The sequence below is a fragment of the Eleutherodactylus coqui genome, chromosome 13, assembly GCF_035609145.1.
Source record: "Eleutherodactylus coqui strain aEleCoq1 chromosome 13, aEleCoq1.hap1, whole genome shotgun sequence".
NCBI classification, from domain to species: Eukaryota; Metazoa; Chordata; class Amphibia; order Anura; family Eleutherodactylidae; genus Eleutherodactylus; species Eleutherodactylus coqui.
Genome location: NC_089849.1, coordinates 99,939,847 through 99,958,464, shown reverse-complemented (window position 1 = coordinate 99,958,464; position 18,618 = coordinate 99,939,847). Strand labels below are relative to the sequence as shown.

The 18,618-nt window shown below is 41.7% G+C and overlaps 1 protein-coding gene across 1 annotated transcript in view; it reads right to left on the bottom strand.

Annotated features, from left to right (window-relative positions):
- The window catches only part of LOC136588543 (myosin-4-like), a 91,649-nt gene extending 80,911 nt beyond the window's left edge, over positions 1-10,738 (bottom strand). The window contains exons 1-4 of the mRNA XM_066587855.1: positions 10,535-10,738; positions 4,377-4,520; positions 1,543-1,699; positions 1,138-1,165 (exon numbers count right to left, since the gene is read on the bottom strand). Coding sequence (XP_066443952.1) covers positions 1,138-1,165; positions 1,543-1,699; positions 4,377-4,520; positions 10,535-10,738 — 533 coding nt within the window. The remainder of the gene's footprint in view (positions 1-1,137; positions 1,166-1,542; positions 1,700-4,376; positions 4,521-10,534) is intronic.
- Positions 10,739-18,618: the final 7,880 nt, after the last annotated feature.

Here is an 18,618-nt window from a genome sequence, read left to right as displayed (position 1 = left end):
ACTTGTTTAGAGAGTCTACACATTGACCTGCAGCAATGCTGCCTTCCAATAGGTGGCGCTGCAGAGGTATTTTTACATCTTAATTTGCATATTTCCCAGAGGAGCATAGATGGCGTTACAAGTCTCCTCACACACCTTCTAGGTGTTCTCCTTAAGGAGAAACAATACCCTTCCTGACCTATGACAACCAAACTAACAACTAGCAAATATGCAAACCACTTTATTTACCTAAAATAATGTTTTTGTGTTGAAAGATCATTCTAAGTGCTGACCACTAGGGCTCTTCCTTGATTATAATTTGCTATCCACTGCCTGTTGTCAGTGACATCCATCCCTAGCTATAGAGATAGTAAGATGGAACACAGGAAGTGAGGGTTGGGAGTTGCCATATGCTATCCATAGAAGTCTATGGAGGTAAGAGTAGGATGCCGCTGCAGAAGGAGATACTCACACAGACATACTGCTACAGGTAATGGTGAGTGATTTATAGTGTATAATGTACACTGCCATCCATGCGGTGATTACTGTGCATGTGCAATAGTGTGTTAGGGACCAGAATTGTTTTGCTTGATATGCAATCTATGGGAAATATAGCAACAGTTTCCTCCTACCAGATCAGGGAAGATTGGAAGTCAGAGACACAGACTGCAGAGGGGATAAAATTGGTGAAAAATGCAAGATACAAGTTCTGTAATGGCCAGAAATAGCGTTAATGCTCATGTGCAGTCAACTGAAAGTGCAGGTATGCTTTAATACAACAACCATTAAAGTCAAAATAAAGTTTAGTGCAACTGTGTATTAACCCTTTCCAATCCAATTTGTATCCTGGTTTTCCTAGGGGGCTTACTCTTTTTCTGCCATTATACAATGGCACTATCCGCTGGCTAAAGCCAGTACTGCATGAGGTGACACGTTGGATAGGCTCTGACAGCAGAGAGGCTGGCAATATACAGTAAGAGAACCCCGGCGGGCGTCTTCCAACATCAGAGCTGTACAGCCTTAAATCATAATGTCTTCAGACGGCAGACAGTGGATTGGAAAGGGTTAAACAAGTTAAGACTCAAGTAGAAATTTACTGATTCTGTATAGCAAGTTGTATTAAAAAAATAAGATATAAATAGTCAAAACCATTCTTACGTGATGAGGATAGATTGGTTCTCGCGATCTGGAAAGAAAGAGAAAAAAAACAGAACATTTTATCTATATTCTGATCTCAACAGTAAATAGTATGTGGGCTCATGGTCTGAATGGACGCTCAAGCACCCAATACTCTCCATATGGCTCAGTATGCCAGAGATATTCTTCCCTAGAAGCAATGCAGAGAATATCTCAACAACACTGCATCTGATGGTGGACGCAACCTGTGAAATTGGATGTACCTGGGTGCAGTATGGTCTTAGAAGTTCGATGGGTGGCACTTTACAGAGGTTGTAGTGAGCTGTAATATGCCAGCATACATGAGTCCATAATCCACTAATGAATCACTAAGCCAACGTTTTCATGCAACAGTCATTTTGTAAAGGCCAAGTACTTTTATCTTACCAGTCAACATGAACTGATAGGCATTATCGGAGATGGAGAAGATGTGGGGCGGGGTTTCCATACGCTTCTTGCCTCGATAGGCATTGACCACCTCAGGATTGTATACAGGCAGCCACTTATAGGGGTTGACAGTGACACAGAACAAACCAGAGTACGTCTAGAACCAAAAGACATCAACATTTAAGAACTATTAGAGAAGTAAGGAGAGTCACACTGACCAAAGATCCTATTGACCAAAAGGTCCTATTGAGCAAGCTACAAAATGGACTATTGTGATGACTTTCAACCCGATTAAAAACTTTCCAGATAATAGTTTGGCCAGACAAGAGTTGTGGATAGTGGAAGAGTTGATGCATTTTTGGGGTTGCTGCTGAAGACCTCTTAAAAATTGAGTTGCCTTCATCTGGATGAATAGGATAGATCATCATGATCTTTTTTTTTTCAATAGTTTCTTTTTCAATTTTTGGTCACAATATGTATTTAAAAAAAGGAAAAAAAAGATCCTGCATTTTTCACACTGAGCTGAGAGACTAATAGCAGTCCGTCACTTCGTGATCTGTGGAGAAGGCTTCACAGAATCTCACTAACATCACAGGCAGGAATACAATTACATTTAGAAATCTCTGTATCCGCCATTCACAACAGGTAAAAAGTTGTGACCATCTACTTTCCTCTTTGCACAATGACCCCTCCGCAGGTCACAGAACATGTCTGCAACAGCCTCCCATACTAGTCAATGGGTCCCCTCCTCTCCATTGTGTGACTGGCCCATGAAGTGCTGTAAAGCATGTCTCTAAATGCTCTAAATTCTGTTAAATGCAGCCCAGGAAAGATGGCCGCCGCCAAAGTAGAGTACAGACAACCGAATAAAAAAAAAAAGATTCTACAATCCAAAAGTAAAAACACAGATTAAGAAGAAAAAGAAAAGTTTCTCTACCTGATTTTAATTTACACATATTAACATTTTAGTGATACAGGCCCTTCAGCTTTCCTATGTGACTGTAAATAGCCAACTTCAAGAACTCTCAATGAGCGCTATGTACTATGAAGTGGAAGAGTTTCTTTCACTATGCGACCCGGTGATCATGTGACTGCCGGGAGCCCCCTGGCACAGCAGAGCTGCAGGTCCTAGCAAACCCAGATCAGCTCTGCCAGTGACTATTGTCACTACAGTGGATGTTTTCCCCTGTAACTGGGGCTCCTATGGATGCTTCAGCTACAGGGAAAAATGTCAAATTAAGAAAAAAGAAAAACCCCCAGAAGTCTTATATGAAGTCATGGGGGTCATAAATGTTATAAAAATAGTTACAAAAATAAGCTTATAAAAGATGCCAACCAAAACCATTGCTGTATGTGCCATGTAATCCAAAACTATACCTATTATATCAAAACGTCCAAAACCAAATGAACAACCTATTCCCATAGTAAATTTATTCTAAAATAAAGCAATTTAAAAGACAACAAACTATAAAATATTTAAAAAATCATTTTTTTTACCTTATTACTACCAATAAAACAAAAAAAATTGGAAAAAAAAAAAGACAGTGAAAAACATATATATTTAAAATATAGCCCTGTGTGTCACTGGAAAAAGAATGCAGCAAAATAAGGAAAGAAAAAGGCAGTAAAACCACCACAGGGGGAAAATCCCTAAAAAGTGTCCAGTCCTCTAGGACCAAAACAGCCTGATGCCTGATGCCTAAGGGGTTAAAGTCTAGATTACATCAACAGGTCTCTGATGACACTGTGTCCTACAGTTAGGCCAGCTGCACACGGCCGGATTTGCATTACGGAATCCGGAGTGTGAGTCTGCATCCGGATTCCGCAGCAAATACCGCCCACAGCTGCCATGGAAAAGTATTTTCCTCACCCAGCAAAAATTAGTTGCGGTTTTGTCGGTAAGGTTACATAGGAGTGCGAGGGCCAACAGTTATGCTACAGTGGAGCAGCTCCCTATGAAAATGAACCAGGGGGCTACCAGACATATCTAAAACAGCTAAAGAAATCCTATTATGTATGAGGCTCCGAAACAGACCCATGGTCTCTGCACCTATGCTAACAAAAGTGCATCAGAAGAGAAGACATCAGTTTGCATATCAGTATCAGAATTAGACCACCGCTGATTGGCAAGGGGTTGTCTTCTGAGGAGTCATGTTCTCTGCTTCATTTAACATATGGACTTTAGTATGCCAGGCAAGAAACATCAGATAACAAATACCCTGCAACCATTGCTGGAAGAACACAAGCTATTGGTGGCAGTGTTGTGGTCTAGGGAACTTTCCGTGGTATCCCCTGGCCGGCTCATCCATCTGGAAGGCACTCTTAACAAATCTGGTTATGAATCCATTCTTGCAGATCCCATACACCCACACTTGTTGGGCTTCCCTGAGGCAGATGGGATCTTCAAGACAATGCAACATGTTGCAGAAATGTCCAACAGTGATCCCCTAATTCCCCAGACTTGAACCCAATTGTGGGACCACCTTGATCATTGTGTTATCTCTATGAATACTCCCCCACACAACCTCCGGCAACTGTGGGCTACAGATACCGGAGACAACCTACCAGCACCTTATTGAATCACTGGGAGCCTGTCTAGCTACTGTCCGTGCGGCACACGGCGGTTACTCTGGATATTAGCTGGTGGTCAAAATAGTGTGACTTGACTTTAAAATACTCAAGTGATCAGTCGGGACAGATTTATTATTTCTTGCCTAATTGATTGTAGGAGTGTCATGAGGGCTATTGTTTGTATCACTTGAGTATTATTATGTTCTCTATTAAATTTCTAGGTACCATTGTATACATCTGTCAATATTCAAAAAATATCTTACATATATCATCCAAGCAGCATAACGTTCCTTGAGGTTAAAGAGAACAGAAGGCTCATTGAGATGAGTGAGTAATACCATGTCTTCAATCTTATCAAACTTTGGAGGATTTCTTGGAAAGACATCATCTTCCTTCACAGTGATAACCTATGAAAAAAAAACACAATACTGTAATCTGATGTAGGAAAAGTTAGATTAGGTTTACAGGTAATCGGTTTTTCAGGGAGTCTCCACAACAGCAGCACCTGAAATCACCTGATAGGCCAGGAACACAGGCTTAAAGGCTCCCCTCTCTATCAACATTCCTTAGTGTTTATAATGAACTGAAAGGGGTAGAAGCCTAACTAAAATAACTACCTACAGCAGTAAGTTTAAATGGAAAAAAATAAGTATTTTTTCAGGAAATGGGGGGTGGGAAGAAATGTATGGGTGCTGCCGTGGAGACTCCCTGAAAAAGCAAACAACTACCAGTAAGTCTAACCTAACTTTTCCCCATTGTCTCCCTGACAGCACAACCTGAGATGTACCAACTAAATTTCATTAGAGTGGGACTACGGCTGAGAGAACCCTACGTCCGAAGGCCAAATCCTTGTCTGCCTGCATATCTATTCTATGGTGTTTGGTGAAAGCATGCAAACTTTTCCATGTAGCAGCTGTGCAAATGTGCTCCAATGGAGAGGCTTTCTGCCCAAGATGCAGATACTGCCCTAGTAGAGTAGGCTTTGAGTTTCTCTGAGACAGTCTTATCTATTGCCGCATACGCTTCTGTGATGGCTAGGTGGATCCATCTGGCTATGGAATTCTTTGCTGCTTTCTTCCCCTGTTGGGGCCAAAAACTGGATGAATAGGTTCTCATCCCACCTCTACTGACTTGTGGAGGCAACATATTGTAGCAGCACTCTCCTAACATCCAGGCAATGGAATACTAGTAGGAGGGTGCCCTATATGAAAAAAGTTAACCCACAGCCTGTCTTGGGTTGGTGCATCCACCGCTGTCAGGTGGTCTCCCGGGCTGAACGAAAATAATTTTTCTACCTCATGCTCTTTCTTTGATGCAAACAGGTCTATCTGTGGGCTCCCCCCACTTGTCAGTCAAGATCTTGAAGGCATCCCGAGACAGTGACCATTCTCCCCAGGGTCCAGACTCTGTTGACTGAGGTAGTCCGCTTTCATATTTAGAACTCCCCTCAAGTGGATTGCTGAGATTGATGATGTGAACTGTTCTGCCCAGACAAAAAATTTTTGAGATATGTTTTGCAAGGATGGGTGTCTTGTTCCCCCTTGAGGCAGAATGTGGACTACTGCCGTGATGTTGTCAGACAGGATTTTTAGATGTTGGTTGTGTGTGGCCTCCCCTGACTGTTGCAGAGCCTTCCAGACCGCCCGAAGCTTCCAGTAGTTTGAAGATGATTTGTTAACCCACAGTGGCCAGTTCCCATGAGGATTTAAAGTCCCCTACATGGGCGCCCCAACCCTGGGCGCTGGCGTCTGTTGTAATGCAGATCACTGGGTCCTGCAGCCAATGGACTCCCCTTGAGTGATTTGAGGTTGACAGCCATCAACGTAGGAACACTGTGTTCTCTATAATCCTCTTTTTGTCCAGTGAGGACTGTTTTCGGTCCCAGGATGAGAGGACTGACCTCTGCAAAGTCCTCGTATGGGATTGAACTCATGCTACTGCCGGGATACATGAAGTTAGCTTCTCTAACAGGGACATGGCTGTCTGTATGGAGCAGTTCTTGTGCTTCAGGATTGACCTGATGAGGAGCTGTAGTTTCTATACTTTGGACGTGGAGGTAGGAATGTTGTCTCTAAGTTGAGCAGGATTCCCAGAAAGGACTCTCTGGTTGGGGGTTGTGTCCAGCTACTCCCAAATGATAATCCAACCCAGGTATTAAGGATGGACCGTTCTTGCCAAGTGCTCTACTAGGAGCTCCCTGGTTTCTGTTATGACTAAGATGTCGTCCAGATAAGGTATCATCAGGATAGATTTTTGTCTTAGGATGGCTGCCAGCTCTGCCATGATTTTGGTGAACATGCTAGGGGATGGGGGCTGACAATATCCCGAACGTCAGGAAAGTAAATTCATAGTGACTCTACGTTCTCCCCAAGCGCAGTGCAAATATGAGGAGCTTCTTGGTTTCGACGGGAATCGGGACATAAAAGATAGATTAGTTTTACCGGTAATCCTGTTTTCAGGAAGTCTCCACGACAGCACCCAGCTGAGATTATCTTCCCCTGATAGAACAGGAAGCATACCGAGAAGTTTAAAGGCTCCCGCTCTTTCTAGCCTCCTCAGTATTTATAACAAAGCCTACTTACAACACCGGAGGTACCAGCCTGTATAGGGTTCTCCGGTACTAGAGCACTCATATTAGCAAGGGAACGCTGAAGGTTCTTCTCAATGCAGCAAACACACACACTGCCTGAGTCTGGCACCATTTTCTGGCAATTTAGCAGCTCCTTATTTGAATTTGCCGCCCATATACCTCCAGGCTCCGCCCCCCCACGTCACAGGACGCATCCTGTGACCAGAAAGCTCTACACGCATGAGCACGCAATCCGACGCCGAGCCAGCCATACATTAGGCGGGCACCACAGACCATGAGGACGGCCCCACACTTAACCTCTTGTGGGGGGGCTGTGGTGGGAAGGTAACCAGCCTGGGAGGGCTGCCTTTCAACACGGCAGACCAAAGGCAGCGCTCTTAGGGAGGGGAGGGGTCCTTTACACCATCCCGCCCAATCCCTCCGTGCACAGCTGGAAGCCTCCTCTGTCTTTCTCCTCAGCAGTCCTTCCACTGACAGGACAGGAAGAACACTGAGGAGGGTAGGAAGGGGGGGGGGGTGAGCCTTTAAACTTCTCAGTATGCATCCTGTCCTATCAGGGGAAGATAATCTCAGCTAGGTGCTGTCGTTGGAGATGAGGGGCAAAATAGGCATCTTTCAAATCTATGGATGCCATAGAAGCCCCCTTGATTCGTTTCATTGCGAAAGAAACGGATTCCGTTATGAACATCCTATACTTTGTGGGCGTTTAGCAGTCTTAAATTTATACTCATGTGGGATTTTTCATGGTGTTTATTTTTCTAAATCAGAAAAAGCCTGGAAGGATGGCCTGTAGATCTTACCTCCTGGGGAACTGGAGTTACCACCCTCAGTTGCAGCAAATCCCATATCCCCTGTTGGAGAAGGTGAAACTGATGATTTGAGCCCAACGCAGACAAGAAATTTTTCTTGGGGCGAGAAAGAAGCTCCATCTGGAACCCTTGCTATAAGATTTTAGGGATCCAGATGCTCTCACAAAATGGGGCCCACTGACTCAAGAAGGCGTGAAGTCTCACCCCTACCGGTATGGTATCATGGTCTTAGTTTGGAGAACTCACCCTGATGTGGGTTAAGGAGGAAGCCTCTCCTTCTGCCCCCTTTAGGGTAGCTCCAGCAGCCTGTTTTGCCTTTGCCTTTATAAGATTCTGATTGCTGTGTTGAGGCCCGAAAAAGAGGTCTCCACTTTTGTTGCATCTCCTCAGGAAAGCCTTTTTAACAGCCACCTTTTCCAGGATCTTGTCTAGATCTCGGCCAAACAGGAATCGCCCATGAAATAGTAATGAGCACAGTTTACTCTTGGAGGCCAAGTCCCCCGACCAGGACTTGAGCCATATCACCTTTCGTGTAGAGTTGGTTCAGGCTGCTGTGCATCCTAATAGTTTCACCATTTCAGCTGAGGAGTCTGCTAAAAAAAACTAGTTAAGGATCTGTTCTCTCGGAGTTTTGTTGGAGATATGTAACTCCATTTGGTTCACCCAGACGTTTACCATTGTGGCCAAGCAAGTAGCCACCACTCTGGGTCTGAGCAGGCTAGAAGCTGCCTCCCAGGTATTTTTTTTTAGGAGGCTTTTGCCTTTTGACCATGGGATCCTTCAGTTGGGAAGCATCCTCAAAGGGCAAGGTCGTGCGTTTAGCCACCCTGGCTATGGGGATGTCCACTCTGGGCACCACTTCCCAATCTGCGTAGTCTTCCTCAGAGAAGGGATAGGGTTTTGATACTTTTAGTAGTAGAAGACCCCATATCTGGTCTGCTCCATTCTTTTTTTATTTGTGTATGTTTGCATGGACCGGAAAGGCATGCTTAGGTCTCTTCCCTAGGCCTCCGATGACATTGTCCCTAATCGTATGCGGCCTTCTGGGCTCCTCCACTTTGAGAGTGTCCCTGACAGCTTTTATGAGCTCAGAAGTGTCCTCCGAATTAAAGAGGAATTTTATAGTCATCCTCGTCAGAGGATTCTGTGGGGTCTACTTAATCTTCGACATCTAAAAATACAGTGCTTTTTTCAGAGTCGGAGGAGTTGCCTGAGCCAATAGGTCTTTACCCGGGATATGCGTCCTGAGACACTAGAGTTAAACAGCCCTCTTCCCTAATCAGTAACTTAATGTCATCTATAAATCCCCAGTTCCTCCTTTATGACTTTGGCTAAGCATAATTTGCAAAGGTGTTTAGTATATGAGGGCGGTAATTTTTTTTTAAGGCATGCCACGCATTTTTTTACCCTAGGTTTTGCTGGTCCATCTACTGTCTTGTTCCCCTAAGAACAAGGAAAGCACATATAAAAAAAATTAACTTTTTTTTGTGAAGAATAAAAGTCTCAAGAGTGGTTACCCAATGGGTACTTATGACCCTAAGGCCTCATGTCCACGGGGAAAATCAGATCCGCTACGGATTCTACATGTAGAATCCGTAGCGGGTCCCTCCTGCCCCGCGGACATGAGCGCTGAAAATAAGAATAAATGAGGATAAACTCACCTCCCATCCGCTCCGTTTCTTCTCTGCGTCGCGGCCGGATCTTCTTTCTTCGGCCAGCGGATGAATTCGTCACGCCGGCGGCACGTCGCCGGCACGTCGCCGACGTGCCGCGCGCATGCGCCGGGCACATCCGCCGAGCCGAAGCAAGGGAGATGCGGCCGTGAGGAAGAGAAGACCTTCCCGGCCCGCTGCGGGTGAGTAAATGCTTTTAAATTCCTATTTTAGGTCTCCCGCGGATCCGGACGGCTTCCATAGGCTTCAATAGAAGCCCGCGGGAGCCGACCCCGCGGGAGACCCGCATGAAAATGGAGCATGGTCCAGATTTTTTCATGCTCCATTTTTTTTTAAATCCCTTTTATTGATCATCCGCGGGTATTTTTCTACCCGCGGGTGGTCAATGCATCCCTATGGGGTGCGGATCCGCGGGCAGGAGAAGAGTTAAAATCCGCTGCGGATTTTAATTCTTATTTTCCCCGTGGACATGAGCCCTTAAGGTAGCAGCCGGTTCAGGAATGTCCAGTACTCGAGTGCTCATTCTGAATAGTACTGCAGACTAAATGGATGCTAATCCTGTACACATCCACAAATCCACTTCTGTCATCTCTCGGATTCCTTTTTAAAAACTTCAAATTTGCTGCTCTGATGCTTGGCCCCGCCCGCCAACTCCACGATGGCCTAGTCGCAACAGTCACATAGTCCCACAGGCTCTACCAGCCACCATCACCTAGGGAAGCATCAAAGGGTTGCACCCACTTCTATGTGGGTCCATGAGTTCCGGCAGCATCAGGAGAAAAGGAGAATACAGACCACAACCCCCCCCCCCCCCATGTGAAGCCTGCTCTGGACCATGGTGGGGAGGAAGCCCCTGCAGCATCCCAGGAGATGATCCTCAGGAAGGGAAATACAGCCCCTGCTGCTTCCGATCCATGGTAAGTATCTTCTTTCTTCTTAATGCTAGAAACTACTAAGAGCTCCTAGCACCTCTCAGGTTACCTGTGCCTCCTGGCAGGACAGAAAACACACTGAGGAAGGTGGAAGGGGGGAGCCTTTAAAACTTTGTGTTCCTGCCCTATCAGGAGGAGGCAATCTCAGGTGTTGCTGTCGTAAGGATAGGGAAAAACAAATAGCTGTTTAAGCAATCCACAAGCTTGCTGACTGTTTCCAACAACTACTAGAATTAGAGCTAGTAAAAGGTATGGAGCTAGGTTGATGTCATATTTTTGAGTTTGGGACTATTAATTTGGATCTAGTGCAGTATAAATTTTTGTTTGAAAACTTAGATTTTCTGTGACTCCGTAGTCACTACGAGACCATGGAAAACTGAGACTTGTATATAGCAGTAAAGACTTTCCAATACTCACACTTCCCCCATCTGTCTGCACGGTGGCACTCTTCCCATCCTTATTCTGAATAACCCCCTTCACATACAGCTCCTTAGCATCTGTTGCATATACAAACGTCTTGGCATCAAAGGGTTGGTTTTGGGCCTCAAGCCGCTCTTTTTCAGACTTGCGCAGGTATTGTGCTGCATCCCCAAAAATCAGCATATCATGGTCTCCACTCATCGCTGCAACGTTCCTGCAAAATTTTAGAGAATTTAATAAAGACTAGAATGAAAGCAGTGCAGTGTATACTGATCCAATAGGAGCAGTAGGAATGGGGAAATGGAAAGAGGCAAAGCGCTGCATAGGGTTAATTTACCATAGGGTTCATATAGGATAACAAAAGGAAAAAAAAAATAAAAGATTTCACAAAAGCAGAATAGGTCACATTTTTATTTTGTGGATTATCCCATTAAACGCATATTGACCAATCATACATGTTTTTACAGAGGTTTCAAAGAAGCCTTAAGCTATGCCTCCAGAAATATACAGCAGTCTAGTCTAAGGGCGCCCACCCACTGGCGATTTTTTTCCCTGCGAAATTCGCAGCATTTTTTTCTCTGCAGTGGTCTATGGGACTTGTAATGTTAAAATCGCGATCGCGCAAAATCGCAATTTACCGCGAAATCGCGATTTTGCGCGATCGCGATTTTAACATTACAAGTCCCATAGACCCCTGCAGAGAAAAAAATGCTGCGAATTTCGCAGGGAAAAAAATCGCCAGTGGGTGGGCGCCCTTAGTCTGGCATCAGAGTCCCAAGTCGGGAAGATCCAGGGCTCAGCTATCCAACTGCCGGGCTCCTGCTCTAAATGGTCAGGTACAGAGAGACCTCCAAGACTGGTCATTTAAAAGGCTATTCCAATTAATGAAGGAAATTTACGAGTTTTCAACCATTTACAGGATGGTTGAAAACTGACAGATCAGTGGGGGGGGGGGGGGGTCTGACCACTAGTACCCTCACCAGTCAAAAAAACAGGTTAACAGTGTACCTCTCCCCCCGCCTATTTACACAATGTAGGGTCATGTTCCATTCATTTCAATGGCACTGATGAAAATAGCTTAGCATAGCGCTCAGCTATCTTTCTGCCCCATTGAAATAAATGGAGCCGTGGCTGTGCCTGTGCGACTCAATCACTTTTGCTGCTTTATTACGGAAGGAAGTAGGGAGAAGGCATCCTACAACATGAAATAGGGGGTGTTATGGGTCTCCCATCTTCTAGATCGGTGGGAGTTCCAGCAGTCAGACCCCCGACTGACCTATCAGTTTTCAGCCAACCAGTAGATGGATTAAAACTTGTTATTTCATCTACTTGACTGGGACACAAACTTTAAATTTGAAATGTAATTTAAAAACTAACAATTGAAAAAAGGCACTTTGCCTACAAAACCCCATTTATTATGGAAAAAATAAACATAGTAGGTATCGCCATATTGGGAATGACCCATAACTATAAAAATTATGTTTATTATCTCACATGGGAAATTTAATTCAAGAATAGCTTTTTATTCATCCACCTCCCAAAAAATGCAATAAAAAAGCTGCTAGCAGCCATAATCATATTAAACTTCGCAATAAGGGGGCCTTCACACTTGTGATCGTAATATTGCTGTATTTTTTTTACGCAAATGTCAATAGGACTTTCTAATGTTACAAATGCATCCCGCAAAATAAATGTAAAAAAAACTTGTGATTTTTTAACATTAGAAAGTCCTATTGACACTTGCGTAAAAAAACCAACCCAGTGACATCGCGATCACAAGTGTGAAGGCGCCCTAAAGGTACCATAACATTTCATAGTGTATGCTGAAACAAAGATAAACAAAAAAAACACATTGGATAAATTCCTGGAGTTTATATCCATCTCCTCACCTTCCCATCCTGCCCCCCCAAAAAAATCAATTAACGTTATGCAGTGTATGTACTCCAAAGAGGTACCATTAAAAAAATATAGCTTTTTTTAAAACAAGGCCTTATGCCTCCCTCCCACAAATGCGGCAAAGCGCCGCGATTTCAATTAGGTTTTCGTCCACAGCTCCCTGCGGTGATGGGTGATGAGGTGTGCTACAAGGCCAAAGATTAACCCTACAGCGCTCGAAAATCACCTTGTCGGAAACCGCCATCCAGCGACCAAATGTCTGTGAGGCCCCACTGATTTCAATTTGGGCGTTACACCACGATAAACCCGGTGTTCAAAACGCTGTGTTAATCGCGGTAAAGAACGGCCGTGTGAGGGAGGCCCTATGTGGTTACGTTAACAAAAAAAGTAAATATTATGGTTCTTGGAACATTAGAATGTGAAACTTAAAGATTGCCTGGTCTTTAAGGCGTGAAAGATGCCAGTCACTAAGGGGTTAAAGAATCATGTAAATATGTTGTAGAGTTCTAAACAGTTTCAGTTATGTAACAATGGTGATATCGCACAATAGAAGCCCTGCACAGAACTACATAAACAGTTAGATCACATAACCAGCCTGGCTCAAGTTCTGCTGCCAGCCAGATGCCCAGCAAGCTGCTAATCTCTGTATTAATGTGCAGGGTGCATTGTGTGCCAGCCCGCGGCCTAAGAGTCTTACTGTAAAAATTCTAATTGCACTTCTCTGGTTACAGAGTGGTGGCAACAGAAGGTGATAAGCAGCTGGGGGTGGAACGGTACCAGCTGCGGCAGAGGAGCTGCTTAGTGGAGAATCATCATACGCACATTGCGCCAACAGACTCTACGCGCTTTATCAAAGCGTATCCATAGATCATGTAAGGCTGCTTTCACACCGGTGTTAGGGTCAGTTCAGGGTTTCTTTCTCTCAGCTCGGTTTCTGGAGGAGAGAAACCGTAATAAAGCAGACAAAAAAAAATGTTTACATTTTTTTCCCACTGCTTTTTTTGTTTTTGTTACCCAATTGAAATCAAATAGAAACCCTGAACTGAGCCCCACTGTAGGAGTGAAAGCAACCTAAATTAGATTAGATTAAATTAGATTAGATTAAATTAGATTAGACTAAATTGGATTAGACTAAATTGGATTAGATTAAATTGGATTAGACTAAATTGGATTAAATTGGATTAGATTAAATTAGATTACAAAGAGTTAAAATAGTTAATACTGAAATTATAAAGTAGCAATCAGATCCAATTAAAGCGGTTATAAGATCCTTCTGAGTGAGCAGTCATCTGCATAGGCACAGATATAAATATAGAGAGGGAAGAACCTGTCTCACTCCACAGGATGGAACCGACTTGCTTGACGGTCCAGATTAGCGAGCAACTTTGAGAAAAATTCCAGCTGATCCAGAGACTCTGATAAATATTTAAAATCCACTTTGTTTAATAAATATTCAAAAAGAAAGATGACCACCACTACAAAAACCTTACGTTTTTCTGCTTTAAGCCACATGGGAATTTACAGTTGGCCTCTTTGCTAACGTAGACCAGTGTTCTCAACTCCAGTCCTCAGCGCTCCCTACAGGTCATGTTTTCAGGATCTCCTATAGTAAGAACTCCTGTAGCAATGTCTAAGGCACCAACAATTATTACATCACCTGTGCAACACTGAGGAAATCTAGAAAACATGACCTGTAGGGGGCGCCAAGGATGGAGTTGAAAAACACTGACCTAGACCACGGCAGAAGACAAAAATTAAACCCCTTTAGAACACCAGGGAACTTATAATTAACACTTTCAACATCCTTTTATTGCCCTAATCCCCCACTTATTTATTCATCAATCCTTAACTGCTCTAGACCACCAGGGATTTAACTATGAACCCCTTCACTACTTTAGGGATGAGAACATTAACACCTAATCTATCTTCATCAAGTATTATTACCCTGAACCCCTTTACCACCATAGGATTTAAAGTAACTCTAAAACCACCAAATGTTACATAGCATACTGTAGTCTGTGGTGAAACTTGAAATCATTGAATTTTAGTATAATATAAGCACTAAATGGCAGCATTATGTTGGCTCTTTAAATGGAACCCGTCATCCTCATCTTACCCCTAAAATTAGCTTCACTGGCTGGTAGGGGATGAAAAATCATTTCTAAAGCCCTTTCATTTCTTAATAATCTCATGTTCAGTCACAATTAGGTACTGAAATTATAGCTTGCCGTATGCAAATGAGGAGAGAAGAGTCATCTGGAAAAGAGGAGTCATGCTGATTGATGAGCTGTTCAGCTTACCACAGCCCTTATCTCTTCATTGACATCTTGTTGTATCCCCTGTTAAACAATAAACCCTGTATATCCAGAGAAATGGACAAGGTTGGCAGCTCATAAATCAGCATGACTCTTCTTGGCCAGATGACTCTTCTCTGCTCATTTGCATACGGCAAGCTATAACTTCAGTAACTGAACTCAACAGGAAGAAAGATAGCATTAGAAGTAAATGTTTCATACTATAACAGCCAGTGAAGTTTGTTTTAGGGTTAAGATCGGGGTGAAAGGTTCCATTTAAAGGAAGAATAACTTGAATACTAATTATTTGGCCATATGTGGTACTATTACTAGAGCTTTACACAGCAGTGTTACTTTAGGATTACATGTGACACTATGTAGAGAGATCTTTTTGGACCGAGTACGTTGCTGCTTACAATAATAATTGTATTTGTGCTAATATATTTGTAAAGAAAAAGCTTCTATGCCCCTCATGCCATCCCTATTTCCTTATAGTCCAATCTCCAGTGAGCCGGACCCTCACCCTATTGTGAAAACGGTTTATTAGTTTAATCCTGTACGTTAGGTCTTATTTGGTGGAGGCTCCTTCTGACTTGTAAATATGCAGAATATGTTGGCGCTTGATAAACAAAGATTTAATATTAAAGATATATTATTAGAATGACTAGAACAGAGAATGCAGACTGTTGCATGTGTAGGAGGATGAACACTATATAGGATCATGCTAAATTTATTCCATCCAGCCTGAAGGGGACATCCTGCTTTACTCAATGGAACGCACGCACAAGCAGCTGCACGGCTTGCATTTCCCAAGCATGAATGCTATTTGCTTGCCAAAGTGGAATTAAAACTCTTGATGGCATCTCAATATCCAAGAGACGTCTCCAGAAATGGCACCAAAGCATCTAACAACTTGTAAGGCATTTCATATAGAGGATTTTGATATTTTCTTACAGCATATCAGATAAAAGCATCTAAGAGGCAGTACAATTTGTCTACAACACTTTAGTACCCCTTGTTATGAATATGTAAAGAACTACTCATATAGTGTCAAAAGTAGGATCAGTATTATACAGTAGTAGTTATATCATCGTATATATGGGGCAGTATTATACTAGCTATATTCTTTATTACTATAACACTGCCCCTATGCACATCAATATAACTTGTATAATACTGCCCCCTATGCACAAGAATATTACTACTATAATACTGCTCCCCATGTACAAGAATAGAACTACTATAATACTGCCCCCCATGTACAAGAATAGAACGCCTATAATACTGCCCCCTATGTACAAGAATATAACTACTATAATACTGCCCCCTATGCACAAGAAAATAACTACTATAATACTGTTCCCCATGTACAAGAATAGAACTACTATAATACTGCCCCCATGTACAAGAATAGAACTACTATAATACTGCCCCCTTTGTACAAGAATAGAACTACTATAATACAATCCCCTATGTACAAGAATATAACTACTATAACACTGCCTCCTATGTACAAGAATATAACTACTATATTACTGCCTCCTATGTACAAGAATATAACTACTATAATACTGCCTCCTATGCACAAGAATATAACTACTATAATACTGCCCCTATGTACAAGTATATAATTATTATAATACTGCCCCCTATGTACAAGAATATAAAGTACTATAATATTGCCTCCTATGTACAAGAATATAACTACTATAATACTGATCCCTATGTACAAGAATATAAAGTACTATAATATTGCCTCCTATGTACAAGAATATAACTACTATAATACTGACCCCTATGTACAAGAATATAACTACTATAATACTGCCACCTATGTACAAGAATATAACTACTATAATACTGCCTCCTATGTACAAGAATAAAATTACTATAATACTGTCCCATATGTACAAGAATATAATTACTATAATACTGCCCCCTGTGTACAAGAAGATAACTACTATAATACAGCTCCCTATGTACAAAAATATAAGTACTATAATACTGCCACCTATGTACAAGAATATAACTACTATAACACTGCCACTGTGTACAAGAATATAACTACTATAATACTGCCACCTATGTACAAGAATATAACTACTATAATACTGCCTCCTATGTACAAGAATATAATTACTATAATACTGCCCCATATGTACAAGAATATAAGTACTATAATACTGCTCCCTACGTACAAGAATATAACTACTATAATACTGCCACCTATGTACAAGAATATAATTACTATAACACTGCCCCCTATGTACAAGAATATAACTACTATAATACTGCTCCTATGTACAAGAATATAACTACTATAATACTGCTCCCTATGTACAAGAATATAACTACTATAATACTGCCTCCTATGTACAAGAATATAATTACTATAATACTGCCCCATATGTACGAGAACATAACTACTATAATACTGCTCCCTATGTACAGGAATACAACTACTATAATACTGCCCCCTATGTACAAGAATCAAATCAAAATCAAATCATGGTATTTGTATAGCGCCAACTTATTCCGCTTTCAGGTAATTATTACTTATTACCCCCCACCAAGCTGGGTTCTCATTTTACCGACCTCGGAAGGATGGAAGGCTGAGTCAACCTTGAGCCGGCTACCTGATTCATGCGGGGATTGAACTTGCAACCTTCAGGTCGTAGGCGAGAGCTTACACTCTGCACCACACGAGAATATAACTACTATAATACTGCCTCATATGTACAAGAATATAACTACTATAATACTGCCTCCTATGTACAAGAATATAACTACTATAATACTGCCTCTTATGTACAAGAATATAACTACTATAATGCTGCTCCTATGTACAAGAATATAACTGCTATAATACTGCCTCCTATATACAAGAATATAACTACTATAATACTGCTTCCTATGTACAAGAATATAACTACTATAATACTGTCTCCTATGTAAAAGAATATAACTACTAAAATATTGCCCCCTATGTACAAGAATATAACTACTATAATACTGCCCTACTATGTACAAGAATGTAACTACTATAATACTGCTCCCCTATGTACAAGAATATAACTACTATAATACTGCCTCCTATGTACAAGAATATAACTACTATAATACTGCTTCCTATGTACAAGAATATAACAACTATAATACAGCCCCCTATGTACAAGAATATAACTACTATAATACTGCTCCTATGTACAAGACTATAACTGGTATAATACTGCTCTATGTACAAGACTATAACTAGTATAATGCTGGCCCTATGTGCAATAATATAACTACTATAATGCTGCTTCTATGTACAAGAATATAACTGCTATAATACCGCCTCCTATATAAAAGAATATAACTACTATAATACTGTCTCCTATGTACAAGAATCTAGCTACTATAATGCTGCTCCTTATGTACAAGAATATAACTACTGTAATACTTCCCCCTATGTACAAGAATATAACTGCTGTAATACTGCCCCCTATGTACAAGAATATAACTGCTATAATACTGCCTCCTATGTAGAAGCATATAACTACTACAATACTGCCTCCTATGTATAAGAATATAACTACTATAATACTGCCCCTATGTACAAGAATATTACTATTTTAATACTGCCTCCTATGTACAAGAATATAACTACTTTAATACTGCCTCCTATGTACAAGAACATAACTACTATAATATTGCTCCCTATGTACAAGAATATAACTACTATAATACTGCCTCCTATGTACAAGAACATAACTACGATAATACTGCCTCCTATGTACAAGAATATAACTATTATAATACTGCCTCCCATGTACAAGAATATAACTACTATAACATTGCCCCCTATGTACAAGAATACAACTATTATAATACTGCCTCCTATGTACAAGA